The following is a 17,153-nucleotide window of genomic DNA, read 5'->3' as shown; positions in this document are numbered from 1 at the left end:
TTCTGGCAGTTGAAATAGAAATCAAGGTCCATTCCAATTTTACTTATGTCTTATTTTCCTCAGCCATCTAGTGTATAAATGATCTGAGTTAGTTAAACATAAAAGTGTTCTCAACCTTATTTAGAGAAGTATGTGCAAGATAAAAGCTCTATCAGAGAAAGTTCAGCACTTAGGTTTGCAAAGTAATTCCTGTAAAAGTCAGTAGCAACCAGCCACCTCATACAAGCCTCTCATGGTGTTACACACAAATGCAAAATTAGTAAGTACAGAAGAATTTTCAAAACCAGCAGCCCAAGAAGGATGTAATTTCCTTTGTTTTCTAGCAGCAACAAATCTAGCAGCAGGATTCAAAAGCAGACATCTTCTTGGAACATACTAGACTTGTTCATTTGCATCTAACCTGCTGCCTAGGGAAAGAGGAACTGCTGATACAGTGAAGGAGAACACACCTTGGAAACCAGGAAACAAGATCAAAACAAAGAGCTGCACCAATCTGCTCAAAACCATCTCTTTACACTTACCTTTGCAATACAACGTATTTTTTAATATAGCAGCATGGTGAATAGTAATATATTTAAACAAAAGATTATATAGCATAAACATGGTATCCATGTGTTTTTAACAAGGCCTCTGGGAAGTCACAATTCTTCTTTTTATTATTGTATATCCAATTATCTGTAACCAAAGTCTTGACTACCAGCATATGGCCAATTATAATGAGAAATATTAAATCAGTGGGATAAATTAAAAAAGAAACAAAGAGATACTAAAAAAGCTGAATGATTTCAGCACCTTCTTTCCCAGGCTGTTAAGTACATGTTTTAAGAACATCTTTTATATAGATTTACTGCCTTAATTTTGGATCCGTTTTTCATCACTTAGTCGTGTGGTAGGTACAACAACAGTTTTTTGTTTGTTTGTTTGTTTTAAAAAGTCCTGCTTCCCACCAGCTGGATTTGATTATGTCATTACAGAGAAGGGTATCTTGTGTGTGCTGCTCCAACTGGCTCACTTAGGATATTAAGGTGTACGTCATCAGGATCAAGTACAAAGATCAATCTGAGCACAGGACACATGCAGACTTAGCGGAATGAGTCCAATGAAGGGTCACAAAGATAATTAAAGGACTGGAGCAGCTCACACACAAGGAGAGGCCAAGACACCTGGGACTGCTCTATGTGGAGAAGAGAAGGCTCAGGGGAGATCTTACCAATGTGAATGACTGGAGACAACTGAGCCAGGCTCTTCTCAAGGGTGCCCCATGACAGGTCAAGAGGTCAAGAGGCAGTAGGCACAAACTGAAACAAAAGAAATCCCATTTGAAATTAAGAAAATGTTAAAAAAAACAACAACCCACACACAAAAAAAACCCTGTGAGGGTGGTGGAACATTGGAACAGGTTGCCCAGGGATGCCTGTTGTAGAGTTTCAATTCTTGGAGATACTCAAAACCTGACTGAACACAGCCCTGGGCAACCTGCTGTAGCTAAGCCTGTTTGGTGCAGGGGGCTGAAGTAGATTATCTGTCTTCCAACCTCAACTGTTCAGTGAAGAACTTTAAACTTTTTTTATGGATAGGTGTTACAATACATTCTCAATCAATGCTCACATAAGTCTATTTATATTAGAAAATAGGTCAGGAAATACCACTGACTTTCTGTATTTGTTCCTTATTGGAACTTGCATCTGCAGAGAGCCAAAATTAAGTTTTTTCTTTCTGCTTCTTTTAAAAGCAATTATTTGACTTTATGTTATGAATAATCCCTTGATGTTTTCCCTCAGTTCCCATTTCCTTGTACAAGTTTGTGGCTAGCTACAGTTACAGATGAGACAGGGTGTGGAGTCAGGCATTAAAGATCTGCACTTGGCATTCAACAACTCATCACTAGAGGGGTTAATCCCACAGTTTACCTAACTTTAACTTTTTTAATATTAATCTCAGGACAGGCAGCCATGCAATAGGTCTGCCCTTCACACAAGGTGTGGGACATGGAGAACGCCGTCTGTCTAGTGCCAGAAACAGGTACCACGTGAAAACATGAAACCTTCCTCACTACCCAGACCTGAAAGCCCTGACAGCCTTACCGCGCTTCAGGGTCACCTCATGGGGGCTGATGTACCGCTTCTGAACGCGGATGAGAAAACAAGTACTGCATTTGCTCCTCTTACTATTTTTACTTTTATTTTTTACTTTAAACGTAAAGAACTTCTGGTAGAAACTCGAGTAATTAATTATCAAGGAAGCTTGTGGGTCAATAACCCAAGTTCTGTTTTTTTTTTAACGAGACAAGTGTCCATCACGCACTTACAGAAACGAGCCTCAGCCCCTGCGGCGCCCAGAGGGGGAGAGGAGCGCCGCGTTTCCCAGCAGCCGTGACCGAACTCTGGCCGCTACGAGGCTCGCTCTGCCGGGAGGGGGGGCGGGAGGAAGGGAGGGAAGGAGGAACACCGCCCCGCTCCGCCCCGCCCCGCCCCGCCGACACCGGCGGCCTCCCCGAACGCCCGCCCGGGGCGGGGGCTCCCGCCGGCCTCTCCACAGCGCGGGGCGGGGCCGCCTAACGGTCGCGCAACGGTCGCGCCGCCGCGTGCCCGCGCCTCGCCTGAGGGGGCGGCCTGGCGCGGTGGGGCCGGCCGCTGGGCGCCAAGGGCACGAGGCGGCCGCGGGGGCCCGCGGCTTCCCGCCGGTGCTGCCCGACCCGCTCCTGGGGCGCGGGGCTGCCTCGGTGGGCGGCGTTAAAGCCAAAGTTAACGTGCGCTTTGCCCCCTGGTAGAAAGGACAGTTGTTGATTTGCAATTGATTTTTTCACGGGCACGAAATTACTCAGGTTTTGTAGTGTAGAAGTGTTGTCCGTAGGCTACACGAACTTAGCTTGCAGTAATACTCCACACGTTTACGCTTGCCTCCTCAAAGAGTGGCAGCTTTTCAGTGCTCGTACCGCAGGCATTAAAAGCACCACAACGAGACGTGGGTGGTTTCAGCCGGTGGGTAGGGAGGGTGAGACAGCTGCCCAACGCCTCCAGGAGAGAACTGCCGGGTTACAACGCAAGGCTTACTCCTTGCATTTGCTCCACACAGAAAACAGCAGTTGTTGCCTTCTAACAAAAACATCTTACCTCTGCATTTAATAAAAAAATTAAAATAGATAAATCCACTTTGCTTTTAGCTTTAGACTTTGCTGTGTCAATCCTGTGCAAGCCACGGGAGAGCTCCCTGTGCTCCAGAAGTCCAGTGCCTCAGGAAGCATGCATGGCTCTCTTCTGTATCCACAGTTACAGACACTGCTTTGGAAATACCTTGTTAAGATGTAAATTACAAACACAATTAAAGAGAATTTAATCCTCCAGCAAAAATGCTAACATTACTGACTAAACTGCATTACCAACTTCACTGTATGGTTTAAGTGATAAACTATATTGTTTAAATGAAGGCTGAGCAGAGGGAAAACACCTGGTGTGCCCTCAGATTGTACTGGTCTGTGATGACCGGTATTGTGTGATTGCTGCACTTAAAACTATGAAACGCTCTGACATATTAAAAGGTGAAAATTATTTATCTAGCCAGAAGCATCCAGTTCCAAGACACTGCATGTATTGCTGTATCATATACATATCCTAACATTCTAACTCATTAATAACATCTATTGATGAATGAGCTTGGACATGGAACTTTCTAAAACAAACTACATCTTTCTCTGGCATGCTGACAGCATACAGTTCTTAATTTATTACTAAGGAGTACATCCCTTTTGTGCCTACCAAATTTGACCTTTTCTATTCATTAGTAATTTGGAATTCAGGAACAAAATCCAAACTCAAATAACTCAACAAATAATTTCCACTTTTCTTCAACTATACAGATTTTCTCACAACAGCAAAGAAGAAAGATGAAACAACTGATGATCTCTAAAAAGGTTTAAGTATAGTTTTTCCTCCCTTAGAATTTCACTAATTTATAGTGGAATTATAATAAAATTTGTAATGAGGTGTCTACACTACTAGTCTGCTTATGCCAAATCGGGAGGAAAAAACTATGATCTTTGAGCAGCTACCAACAGAGATTCTACCTACGCATTCACCCGCACATTCCCTCAGCACCCAGGATACTAGTTTTACAATGTATAACATCGTCTTATGTATGTATGGTATGACCGCACCTCAGCTGCATCCAGGCTTGGATAATTTTGCAGTTACATTGATAATTTTTTACTGGTAAACCACTATGAGTCTAGACACGGAAGTGACAGAGCCTTATGCTACAAACACACAATATGGTTGAGAATACACTGGGAGGAAACCTGCAAGAAACTGCACAGGAGCTCCCAAAACACCAGGAAATGGCCTTCTTTCCCATTTCTAATATACGTGATTACCATTAGGGACAGTCTATCAGGATGTTGCAATCCCTTTTGCAAAGCTCTAACAAAGTTCTGGTTATGAACCTTTTTGCAGCATGGTTGTATTTTGTCCCCTCAATACATGAGCAAGGATTCCTTTAGTGCATTATACCTTTGTTGATACTTGTGCTTAGTTCTCCAGAAACAATGACCGTGGAAGAAATCAAACAAATCAACCAAATAATAAATAAATCATGTCACATAAATTCATCTTGAATTACTTTATTTTTCCAAATAATAAAAAATAAATTAGTCATAAACAAAAATAGTTAACATTTTTTCATCAAAGAGAAAATGCATACAATATGAAAAGGATGCTGTACAGTTCTGGTTCAGGTGCATTGCTATGGATACATATTCCTGAACGAGTCAGAAAGCAATTTGCTTCTACTCCTCCTTTAATTCACTCAATGAACTGGCTAATCAGAAAGTTTAGAAAATTATATTACGGATTTCCAGTATGACATATATACAAAAATATATATGTAATACTTGTGCTATAAAATTCCATAAAAGCTGGGTTAGTATAATGAAAGAGCTGGACAAAATGTGAATGATATATGTAAATAAATACATATTAGGTCCCTTTTAATAAAAATCTGCCTATTCTAAATATTTGAATTATTTTGGTGCAGTGGCTTGTTCCATACACACAGCTCAGAATACATATTTCCCATAAACATCTTGTATTTACAAATAACAACAAAATAAGTTATAATAAAGTATATCCTTCTGCCAAAATCAATTATTAGGGTCAAGTAGACATTTTTTTTTAATATATAAAAGTTTTTTTTTCTTTTTTTTGTCACTTTTTGTCAGGTTTAAATATCCTTAGAGTTAAGGCTCCAGTCCCTCCTGATCCTCCACGTGGAGCCCAAGCGACTTCAATGTGGGGTTCACAAGCTTGTATGCACCCACCCTGCCAAGGCCATTGCAAGACTAGGTCTCACGAGACCCAAACACAACCTAGACGAAATAGTTCAGGGCAAGCAGCAATGACGGACTGTCACTGTGAGGTCACTGATTTCTCAAAATTAAGCTCCCCTCCTCTCCAAATATAGTGGTAGTTTGTTTTGTAATCCAGTAAAGTAAATGGTGTTATAGAAGATTAGGAACTTGCATTTGTAACTTTTTGTTGCTAAAAGCTGATAAGTAAAGAGCCAAGTTCAGGTCTGGTGTGAGTTCTCTTAAATGAAACTTTCTTCCTTCCACCAGGTCTGAATTTTACCCACCCTATTAAGATATTATAATGCTGAGAAGTTTCCTTTAAATTATACTAAAAACAATTACTGGATGATTTATCATTTGAGATATTAGGAGGTACAATTTTAATACATTTTCTAAGCAATAGCTAATATAGCTCCCACAAACATATTTTGTAACTGATGCTAAGAACAAAGGAAGTTTACTTTCAGTGTTCAAAATGTCATGTTTTGTGTTCCAAATACAGACACGCACATAAATAATCTGCCTAATACACCACATTGCTCTAAGAAAGAGATTAGTCAGACACTAAGTGTAGATCTCAAGAAAACCATGTAGACAAGTTTTTACTTTTTGAGCGTAAAGTTTTTTTCTTTGTTTGTTTGTTTTTTTAAATATATGTTAGATTTGAGAATAAAGGGCCAATACATACTTCAATAGTTGTGTAATCATAGGTTCATTGAACAGGAGCTCTTTCAGTAGTTATTTTGATATCATGCATTTAAAATTAGCCAACAAGAACACACAAAAATCACTGAACTGGCAGGAATATAGCTCTCTTCATAGCTGGGCTTATTTCTAACAGATTCTTAACCAAACCATTGAGGATTTTCAGTAATGCAGGCAAAATTTAAAATTGGCATCCAAAGCACAAAGGGATGGAGGTGAGATAGGAAGAGAAGAACACTTGTCAGTGTAAGAGAGGGACTGCAGGATGGAGATGAACTGGAAAGAAAAGCCATGGAGAGCACATTTTACTCTCACTTTACATATGGAGGTTCTACTAGCCATTAGCTGCTTCCACCTTCCTCCCTCAGTGGTGACCACTGGCACGTTCTAGGACTAAGACATAGGCAAATGCCACCTCTGATTTACAGTAAAATCATGAAATTAAAATCAGGGCCTCTGTAGGCATCATCCTAAATTGGTATACTGCTCTATTAAAACAAATGCTATAGTCACAATTTCAAAAGTGTACTTTGTGTGACAGTGAAATACTAGCATAGCACTTACTTTGTGTAGGTAATATTAGTTCTTCTACATCAAAGTGCTGAAAGAAAGGTTCATTAGTTCATATTTCAGGAACAAGTATTTTGATTATGCTGAAACATGAGAAGAGATGATAAATGATTAAGTTCAGCAAGACTTTAGTAGTTTCCTTATCACCAGATGTTCAGTTAGGTGATGCAATCTTTTTTTAACTGATATATCTGAAACCTGTCCTTTTACTAAAAAGAAATATATAGTTTCTATAAACATAATTCACTGCATGAAATTCACAAGGCTGTATAGCTTAGGAGTAATACAGGGTTATAGCACTACATGTATGTATAAATTCTTTCTTATTTAGCTCCCATGAATTGTTTACTTTAGTGGCAGCTTAATGGAGCCTACGTGATTATAATCCTTGTAAAATAACCCAATTGCCATATATTCCAGAGCATAACAACAGATTTTATGGAAGACCAGGATCACCTGTCTACTTGCTAACTTGCTGTCTCACAGCCAAGAGTGTGTGCAAGCAGATTGTCTATGAATTGTTTGCAAACCTGATTACTTCTCTGTATTTCATTCTCCTCGTGGTTTTCAGTACAAGTATTTCACTCTAGCTCACAGGACACACTTCCTTGGCACAAAAGAGATAACAGCAAAAATTATGCACTCTATGTGAAGATTTGCTGCAATGAGATTTTGAGATGAAAATCTGTATTTACAAATACTGGATTCCAGAGTTGTTTGTGCTGTACTTTCCCTGTATCAGTCTTTGGTCAAGAATCTTAATGAATATAAAATATGACCACAAATTTTTAAATTATCTTCATGAATAAATTTTCATAATCCAAGGAAGTAGGACTGCAAAAACTTTGTGAACTAAAATCGAAGGTTTTCTAATTAGCATGTCTGTTTCTAAAGGGCTTACATCAATTAATTACAGTGAAAAAGCCCAAACCAAAGTATACAGAAACAGCCAATAACGTTAATGGTTTATAATCACAAATACTTCAAAGTTTAGGGGAAACACTTCTTAATTTCATTTAGCCAAACACTACAGTTCATCATGGCTGAAATACATTCTTCGTAAGTGACTGAATCAAAAAATCTAAGGTTTGTCTCAGTCCAAGGCAGACTTTAGACTAGAGGTGTTCTACCTTTCTGTGCCTGTAGCTTCCAGTACATGAACTGGTGTGACTAGTAAGTAGCATGCCCAGAAACCTTTGCCTCCCTGCGGCCCATTCTCTCTTCCGCATTGTCTCCACCCAAGCAGTAAGAACAAAATAAAAACAGATGAACATTTACAGATAGATCATCTGGGATGAGCTCTAGCACAAATCCAGAATGAAGTTCAAACATGCCTCTAATCATTAGCAGGACACATTAATCACTCTACTACCGCATCACTGGGAGTGGCTTAACATACATTATTAAAGCTGCTTTTCAATTCAGGCAGCAAGCACCTTAGAAATAGATGCACAGTTAGATATCATGAACTTAAAAGCAATATGCTGTAATAAACAGTTGAATGAGTAGAGGTGTTTCTTTCTTTCCTCAGCCTTATTTACACATTTGAAAGACCTCACAGGTAAAACCTAGAGAATGTGCAGATAACGCAAAAGCTTTCTTCTGCCCTGCACAACGTGATCTATTTACCTTCAGCACATCCTAAGGCTGAGTCTAGTAATTGCAGAAATGAAAAATCACCACCTAACTTTAGGTCTAAGAAAAGCTATTCTTGAGTAGTATAAAGGGAGTGGTATTAAAAGATCTGATGGATGAAACATGGAATGAAGCAAAAATGACAAATACGTGGTAGTAAGTGATCAAAACCTGAAGAACATCAACAGGTAAGATCTCCTTATAAATACTTGGCTACTACACTCACAAAGACTACTGACACCAAGAATAACAGACTACTATAAAGCAGAGAGGTCTGCATCTGTTGGTGGTTGCTTCAGAAACTGGTGATGTATCCAGACAAGGTCTGGACACAATACTTTTGTATGGTAGTTGTTAAAAAATAGTGCAGAGACAAGACATCAGGCAAGATATCAATTCACTGAAAAACTGCCCTACAGGAAAGAGACCTTGCCAGTGGAAACAATCACTCTGTGTATTTCTTTTTAAGTATCAGCAAAATCTCCTCACCTTCCTGGTAAATCTCACTGACAGCTGTAGTTATTAAAGGCTTAATTGGTTAGGCACTAATGGCACTCTGGTAGGTAATGTATTTTAAAAAACATACAGTAGAATAGTATAACTTCAAGAGTTTATGAATTAAATATGAAGGCACATTTTGGCAGTCAAGTGTGCATATATTTGCCACCTGAGGACGGGAAGTTAGCTAAAAGTATACGTGAAAAAGTTTAACCATTACTATAATTTATTATGAATGAAGTAATTAAAAATATACATTAGTGTGCTAAGAAACTGAACATGAATGAGTCTTCAAGGGGCTGGTTTCTCTGTAAAATAGTGCTTGTCATGTGCATGTTTCATTGATTTGGTCTATTACTTTAAGGCAGTCCAAAATACCAAGTAAGAGTTAAGCACTCAGAAAATAACTCAGCAGTTGCATCCACATTGGTAAAATATCTCCAGTAATTGCCTATGACTGATTTTTTTTTTTAACAATAATTTCACAATAGTAAGGCTGGTATATTTTTAAAATAATTATCCGATGAGCAGGTGCAAAGAATATTATCATTAAAAATTAATGCTTTAAAAAGATCATGGTTTTACAACAAACTTTTTAAAAAAGACATAACTGCACAATAAGTGTAACTGAAATGGTGCGGTGTCTTGATGCACACAGCAATACAAAAACCATCTCTTTAAGAAGCGAAAACCTGCTGTAGTCAAAACAGTAACACTGTTCAAGCTCCATCTGAAGACTGACATTGCTGCTTTGAGAAGAGTATTTGTTATCTGCGTCCTAGAAACCCTGATTGTCTATTTGCCACACGCGTACAGGATGCACAACAAGCTGTTTTGTAATAGGTGTAGACACAAAGCCGGGCCTGAACCACCACATTGCAATTGTAGTATTTATCTTTGCAGTTCTCATCTGTGGAGAAAAAGGAAGAGAAAAGAAACTGAAGAAAATAACAGTGGAATAACAGGCAACCAATCCCCTTTCCTTTACCGTGTAAAATCCTTTAACCTCTATTCAAACATTCATTGTCAGGTTAAAATAGGCTACCTATGCAAATTGATTGAAGATTTTCCACATTTAATCAAGATACACAAAAACACAGATTAAATGTACCTATCCCCATATACACTGTTCATTAATTTTTTTTTCCTTCTGAAAAATTTGGCTTAAATAAAGATGATCAGGAAATTTCTAGTATTTCCACTTAGGTACCTCTATCCACTTCATTTTTAGATTCCCAGATACTAAACTATTGCAGCAGTGTACAGATGGCACCAGAACCTACAAATGTTAATTTTCAACTGCTAAATTAAAATAATCTACTGCTGAGTAAAACATCACCTTCGTTACAAATGTTGTGATTGGTTGAAATTAACCAGATTAAAACCAAACCAACCAAACAAAAAACAAAAAACAAAAAACAGTTGGTGTTCTTAACACTCCCCATTATTTTCTAAGCTGCTATAATATGGTCTGCTCACATTTTGAGGTTTTCCTTTACAACCAACAGGGTTAGAAACACTTTTTAAGTGACAGCTAGTATTTTCGTATGATCAGGTGACCACTGTCCACCACACACGTGTTAAGACAAAGACAAAATGTCAAAGTGCTAGGATCAGATGTAAAAATGAGCAGTTCTGAACAAGCGTGTTTTAAATAGAGAAGAAACAACAACAGTAGCACAATATAAGTATTTTTAATGCTACAGGTATACCAGCTTTTAAGATAATTATCTTAAATTATGTTAAAAATTATTCTAATTGTTAAAATAATTATTGTGGAATATGAGTTCAAATTGTTTCTAAATACTCGCATCTTCCTTTCCCTAGCATTCTCGTTACTGTTAAAATTAAATCTGGAGGAGAAGAACGATTAATTTCAATGCTTGATAATAAAATTTGATGTGTGTATATACCACATATAAAATACTATTTCTAAATTGCCCATAATGTCTTAGTTTAAGGCTTGAAAATCTTGAGGAAAAATGTTTAAGCCACACTGGAAGTTCATAATCAAGAAAAACAGTATTTTGCTATTTATGTTCTTATATTAAATATCCATAATGTTATTGTTTCTTATAGAAGCTGTTACCAAACACAGTATATGATGCATGACCTTTTTGTTGTTGTTTTTCAAAGACTCTGCCAAGAGAAACATTTCAGAATGCAAGGAGGCTGCTTAAAAACACCTCTATTTGTTGTTTTCACAGAAGCGGATTTCTCACATTCTCAGCAACTTCAAAAGTAAGCCACTTTCTTCAATGCTTCAAGGAAAACATTTTAAATCAGAAGTGGAAACCTACTTTCACATCACAGAAAAGAGCCATACTTTGTATTAAAACAAACCTCTGGACTTTAGAAAGAAAATAAACTCTAAAACTTGTGCATGATTATTAGGTATTTTATCCACTAGATGGAGTTCCATAGTTAAAACACAAAGTTTCTCTACCGTACCTATTTCAGGGATACAGTCTTGTGTGTTACATGGTTCTTTTTCTTCAGGTTTAAGCTGTGGATCACACTGAGTACTGGTTGTCATGTCATCTGATAGACATCGTACCTCTCGAACTCTAAATCCTCCTTCACAGGATTTGGAACACTGAAACACAAAAGCTGAAGTTCATGAAGACTGCATGCAATGTGCAAATATAGAGATAAAAACAGGGACCTGAAACCCAGATACAGATATAATCACTGCAGCCTTTTATCAGCTTCACCACTGCTGTAGTTTTTTGTTTTTTAACTAGTCCTCAACATACAGGTGAAATTACCTTTGAAGGTTCAAAAACGTTCTTGTCTATAGGGGGAGCAACTGAACAAAGAAACATAATGGACTTCCACTGAAAGCATGCAAGAATCTTTCCCTTTCTGAACTTGTTAGCTTCTTGCTTCTCTAATTTGTGTTGTTGGTTAGTCTTGTTAGTCTAATTAGTCTTGTTTTCTTCTGCTTATTTATATATATCTCCCAAATCTACTCTTTCCACAGGGTTCACACATTTCTTATTTAAGAACTTCCTATACTGAACTTTGACTTGACTACTTGACTGCACCGGTCTCCACTGCCATTTTTACCTCCATTTATATACAATCAGGAATCATTTTAATTGCCTTTTGTCTAGTGCTCAATTATTTTCCAATTCTTTCAGCACAGCGATTTTAATAAGCATTATAGGTTTCCTTTAATTTCTGAAGAAAATATTTCTGTGTTCCTTGAAAATCTGTTCTGAAGCCAAAGACTTTTGTACTTGCTTGTCCTGGCATTTTCAAAATCAATTATTACACAGATTAACATTGAAGCAAATCCCCTGTTGACTTTAAAAATTTTTGCCTGAGTGAGGTCTTTCAGTTTTGGCTCAGTGTCCAGTTTGACCTAAATGCTCACAAGCTTCATTAAACCTGGATCATTTATAATTATTGAAACTTTAATAACCCCAAAGTAATCAGAATGTTTTCAGACTTTTTTTTTGGCATATTTTTTTCCCTAACTTTATAAAAACAACTTATCACTAACATAAAAACAGATATTGTAGCAAACTTAAATATTGCCTATAATATAGTCTTGAATTATCCTTTGATTTTGGAGTACAACGCTTCTGCAATTCAGAAAAGACACAGACCTTCAGAAACAGTAATAAAACACTTAGTTTTTTTTTTTTAATATAATTACTCATTACGTGCCTGTATAGAATATTGTAATTATCCCATATCTAACAATAAAACGTTCCATTCAGATCTGTAGAGATCTTAAGCACTTTAAATGGAACCAAGACAGAATTTAGAAGTTACATACAACATACTATATACAAAACCCAGCATTTTGCATTAGCCAACCATTAAATCTCCATGACTGAAGGGACTGTGCCATTTATTCTGGATCATATAAGAAGTCTGTCGAAGATAAGAACTGGAGAGTTTCAAAACCTAGTATAGAGGGCTCTGAACCTGCTATTCTGCTCACAACTAGTCTCCAAATCATTTCTTTTCATGTCAAACGGTAAGAAATACTACATACTCCATTAATAACAGTAACAGTATCAGAAAGACAACTGAAAAATGCTTAGAGTATGATCTCAGAAACCCTCGGCTACCATACGTATTTGCACAATGAAGAAGATGGTCACAAAGGCTTAGACCTTTAACGACTTTAAGACAATTCCTAGGAAGTAGGCACTTAAACAGTAGCCAGTGATCTCCAAATACCTATCAGATTCTGATTTTTAGCAGTTTCTTTCTTCCATGCCTGAAAAAGAGCAGATTCTTTCTGAAAGTGAAAATATATATATATGCTGTGTCCTGTGGATGTACGTCTGGATCTTTTGTGGTTACACAGTAGCAGGTTCACATTTGAAAATGGGTTTCCTAATGAAAGTCATTTGAACTAAACTAACAGTAAAGAATTCAAAGAATTTCCAGCAACATCAAAGGAGATACTTCAATCTACATGGTTTTACCATGAGCATAATTTGGATCTTTGTTCTTCAAATAACTATCTATACACACCTGCAAAATAGGGAAGAAAAATCCGTTTTTTCTTCAGCTGATTTATTTTTGTTAAAAATATTCTACCTTCTTTTCTACTTTCTAGAGCTGCCATTGGGATAGTCAAATAACTGAGCAAGGAAAACAATAAAATTTCTATCTTTTATGTCACTTGAATGAAGATTTTCCCAAAGGTTCCTGACTAAGGGAACTCAAGATGAAGCATAAACTCCACTGGCTGCTGAAGAGTATGCTTTCCTTGCAGTATCACTCCTGTGAAAGATTAAGCCCTATTTCATGATCAACAGTTTTATCCAAATGGTGTTCCCTTTCAATATACATAGAAAAAGATGCATCAAACAAAACCAGATGTAGAAGAGCATGGTAGACTTACTGTGCTCCATTCTGTATGAAACCACTTAGATCCACACGGTTTGAGGTAGCAGGATTGCTGGCTGGGAGGTCTTTCCAAATATGAACATTCATAGGGGTTCAAAACATCAAAATGGCCTTCAGTTTTCCTAACACAAATTACTTCTCTCTGTTGAGTTCCACTGCCACATTCAATAGAGCACTGTATCAGAGAACAAAAAAATGGTGGAATTTGTTATTCTACTTAGGTTCTTCAACTTGGTTCTGAAGTAACTTATTTGTCCATGTTATTTGTTCCTAAAATAAAAGAACATTCATGCATACAGATGCATATACTTGCCCTTTAAATTAATACTCATCACCTAAATTTATAAAGCATTGTTTATTTGCTATTTTTGGATACATATTAAGACACCTTCAAACAAAATTTATTTCCTTCTTTTAATAGGCTCTTTCCTCAGTAAAGTTAACTATATCTTTCCTTCCATCTCTGGCATATGTATGACTTAAGGAGAAGGGCACAGGGTAAAACATTCCTTTGGTACCTGCCGTAGGGTTTTTATCCCTCAGACCCAGAATAGTAGCCTAGATAATGCTTGGGTTGTTATTATATTTATGTAGTACTACCATAGTACCCAGAAGTGCCAGTTAGGAACTAGTACAAGAAAATGCTACAGGATATAGTAATGACTTAATTCATCAAGTGAATAATGACTATATGTTTTGGGTATTATACATTTAATTATAAATCTTAGAAATGCTTACAGTGTAAACTGTACTTCTATTCATTTTTATTCCAAATGGTACAAAAGACTGAAAATGCTTTTCTAATTATTGTTAAAAATAAGAGATATGACTACAACTGTGCTTTTAGAGAAATCTAGAACTTTCATCTACCTGTAGCTACAAAAGGAAATTGATTTTAATTTTTCTAATAAAAAGAGGAGCATAACTTACTTTCTCCATATACAGTGTTACTGCTTCTGACCGAAGCAGGATTGCATGCACTGAACCTTTGAGGTTATAAGGTTAGAGCACAGTTCTGCAGTTTTACAAATCCCCACATGGTGTGGTTTTTAGAAAATGCCTTGATCTGCCAGGGTGTTCTTTTTGTGTTTGCAAATATCGATGTGATGCAGTGTTGGTTCCAATTCCAAAAAGCAAATTTTACTCTCACAGACTCTTATTGCCCATTTAAAGGTTAAATGCACACATAACATTGTTACTGGCACTTTTAAAATGTTTTTTTAGAAGATTATTCCAGTGCTATATTGATTTCTATGTTGCATAAAGGGCCATGATTTTCAAAGGCTTATTCTAACCTAAAACAATCAAGTGTTATTATTACTATTTTTAATACTTTGTGTGGAATTTACAATCCCTTTACCAGATACCCATAAAAACTTTTGAGATGAATGAAAAACCTCAAGATGACTGCACCTAAATAAATTCTACAGTAAGTAATGTAACTCCATTTTGTTTAACACTGAACATCTCTGTCACTGCTCTCTTTTAGCACTTCTTCCAACAGACACTATCTTAACACTTAGCCTCAGCTCTAATGGAGCACAATGCAAAACGTCATCCACCAATGCTCCCTGCTTTGGTCTACTGACTGTCTGCTTTCATTATGGTATTTAAAGTCAGGATTTGGCTGGTAGAACAGACGTTGTCAGGCACTTCTTTCACATACTATACAGTGAACACTTTGTATAACTGGTATGCATCAAACAGAATGCAATCTCATACAAAGAAAGAAGGTGAATTAGGCTTAAAAGAACAGGAAATTGTAAAGGAAAGAAACTTTTTTATTCAGTACAGAATGGGGAGAGTTAGGATAACCTTAGTGTACATTTCTCTCTATGGTAATAGGGTACAAAGTTCCTATTCACCTGCATGGATAAGTGTAACTAACAAGGCCCAGACTTTACCAGTTATTAAAACTGCAGCAAAGTATGTTTTAAATCTGAATTTATTATTACTCTCATACAACACAAATAATTATCACTTACACTTGGAAGCATTTGCATGTAATCTCCATCTCAGCTGTACCAGTTTAATTTCCAACTCCTTACCAGCTGCAATCTGAAATGCAGTGAGTTAACAGCACAGCCAAGAGACTTTTCCCTAACAACCTGATGAAATGCTGGTATCAGCAGTCCAAAAGGCTCTCTGGGTTATGTTAGAGCCTACTTAAATTAGAGGGACATAAATGACTGGGCACCAGCTGACAGCTTCTGAAATTCCTTTGCTCCTGACAGCAGAAGTGTTTAGTAAGAATGAGAAAGAACATTGAGATGTGGATGAAGGAAATAATTTACCGTAAAGAAAGAGCACAAGGATACTGGCCACTAATTCATTTCACTTATCATCACAAACTTCAGCACAGCAAAACAGAAGCCAACTTTTGGTTTTAGCCACTGCTTTTGTCTTATTGTGCATCCTTTGGCTATTGCCTATACACATCCCACAGGTATCCATCACAAACGATCTAACTTAATAGGTGTAAATCTCTTACTTTTGCATTCCTTTGAATATGCTGGGCAGCTTTCTGATGTCTCTCATTTTATAAATATACTGGGTCAGTAGATGAGAAACAAAAATTAAGGTATAGAGGAAAAGAACCATCCTGAAACATTGAACATTATCTCAGTAAAATACAGAAGAAAAAAAAAAAAAACAAAAAACAACACTTATCCAAACATTCCACAGAGATGCAGAAATACCTTATGGCACAGATCTTCCTTGTATGGAAAGGATTAAAATGCCAACAGAAAACAAACGCGTGTTAGATGTGGAGCTTACCTGTGTCCAGCTCCCAGCAAACCACTCCACTTTACCAGCGCAGGGTCCATTGTTACAGGGAGTTGTTTCAGAGGGTCTGTTATTGCCACAGCCTTCCAGAGGCAAACTGCTGACATGGTTGGTCATACAAACCACTGAACGTGTACGGACCCCATCACCACATTCTGCAGAACACTGGGGAGCAGAAGACATAACAGGTGTTCACTAGTCCATCCTCCAGACTGCACAATGAAATGTGCAGTGAAACAACCATGGAAAATAGATGAATGCATGTAACGTCAATTATTTTCACTTGTAATTCAATTGTAGCAAATAATCTTATGGTTTCACACCTCTAAATACAGTACAAATAGTACCTGTCCTTCATAATCACAAATGAGAGAACCTGAATGATTAGGAAAGAAAGAAATTTCTTATAGGTTTTTAATAGCTTGTTTAGTTTTCCTTCCTTCTCCCTATCTGTTAATTCTTTCAATTTTAATTTTATTCATCTTTTGGCATACCAGTTAACGCATCTGAGAGGTGATAATTTCAACAAGAAGCTTTTCAGGGAGCAGTTATGTTTCGGCCTATGAATTGTTCTGTGAGTTTCCCCTCTGACTGTTCAAGCTGTTAGCCCGGTGAATTCTTACACTGGTTAAAAAGATGAGGTGAGGAAGATCTGAGGGCTACTGGCATCGAGTGCTGCTGATATTGGTAGCAAAATGACTGCATAGTGCATCCTGGAACTTTTCCATATAGGTTGCTGACA

At 37.2% G+C, this 17,153-nt stretch overlaps 2 protein-coding genes across 5 annotated transcripts in view; both read right to left on the bottom strand.

Moving 5' to 3' along the window:
* MYO1E (myosin IE) overlaps window positions 1-2,323 on the bottom strand; it is a 259,158-nt gene extending 256,835 nt beyond the window's left edge. The window contains exons 1-2 of the mRNA XM_067004122.1: window positions 2,309-2,323; window positions 1,211-1,298 (exon numbers count right to left, since the gene is read on the bottom strand). The gene's annotated coding sequence lies outside the window, so the exon portion shown is untranslated. The remainder of the gene's footprint in view (window positions 1-1,210; window positions 1,299-2,308) is intronic.
* A 2,276-nt stretch (window positions 2,324-4,599) lies between these two features.
* THSD4 (thrombospondin type 1 domain containing 4) overlaps window positions 4,600-17,153 on the bottom strand; it is a 299,851-nt gene continuing 287,297 nt past the window's right edge. For all 4 annotated transcript variants that reach the window (XM_013177461.3, XM_048060302.2, XM_048060303.2 and 1 more), the window contains 4 exons: window positions 16,403-16,576; window positions 13,620-13,799; window positions 11,201-11,345; window positions 4,600-9,659 (listed from right to left, as the gene is read on the bottom strand). In XM_013177461.3, the coding sequence (XP_013032915.1) occupies window positions 9,517-9,659; window positions 11,201-11,345; window positions 13,620-13,799; window positions 16,403-16,576 (642 nt within the window). In that variant the 3' untranslated portion in view covers window positions 4,600-9,516. The remainder of the gene's footprint in view (window positions 9,660-11,200; window positions 11,346-13,619; window positions 13,800-16,402; window positions 16,577-17,153) is intronic.

This window comes from Anser cygnoides, chromosome 11 (assembly GCF_040182565.1).
Source record: "Anser cygnoides isolate HZ-2024a breed goose chromosome 11, Taihu_goose_T2T_genome, whole genome shotgun sequence".
Lineage (NCBI taxonomy): Eukaryota > Metazoa > Chordata > Aves > Anseriformes > Anatidae > Anser > Anser cygnoides.
This window is presented reverse-complemented; position numbering and strand designations above follow the sequence as displayed.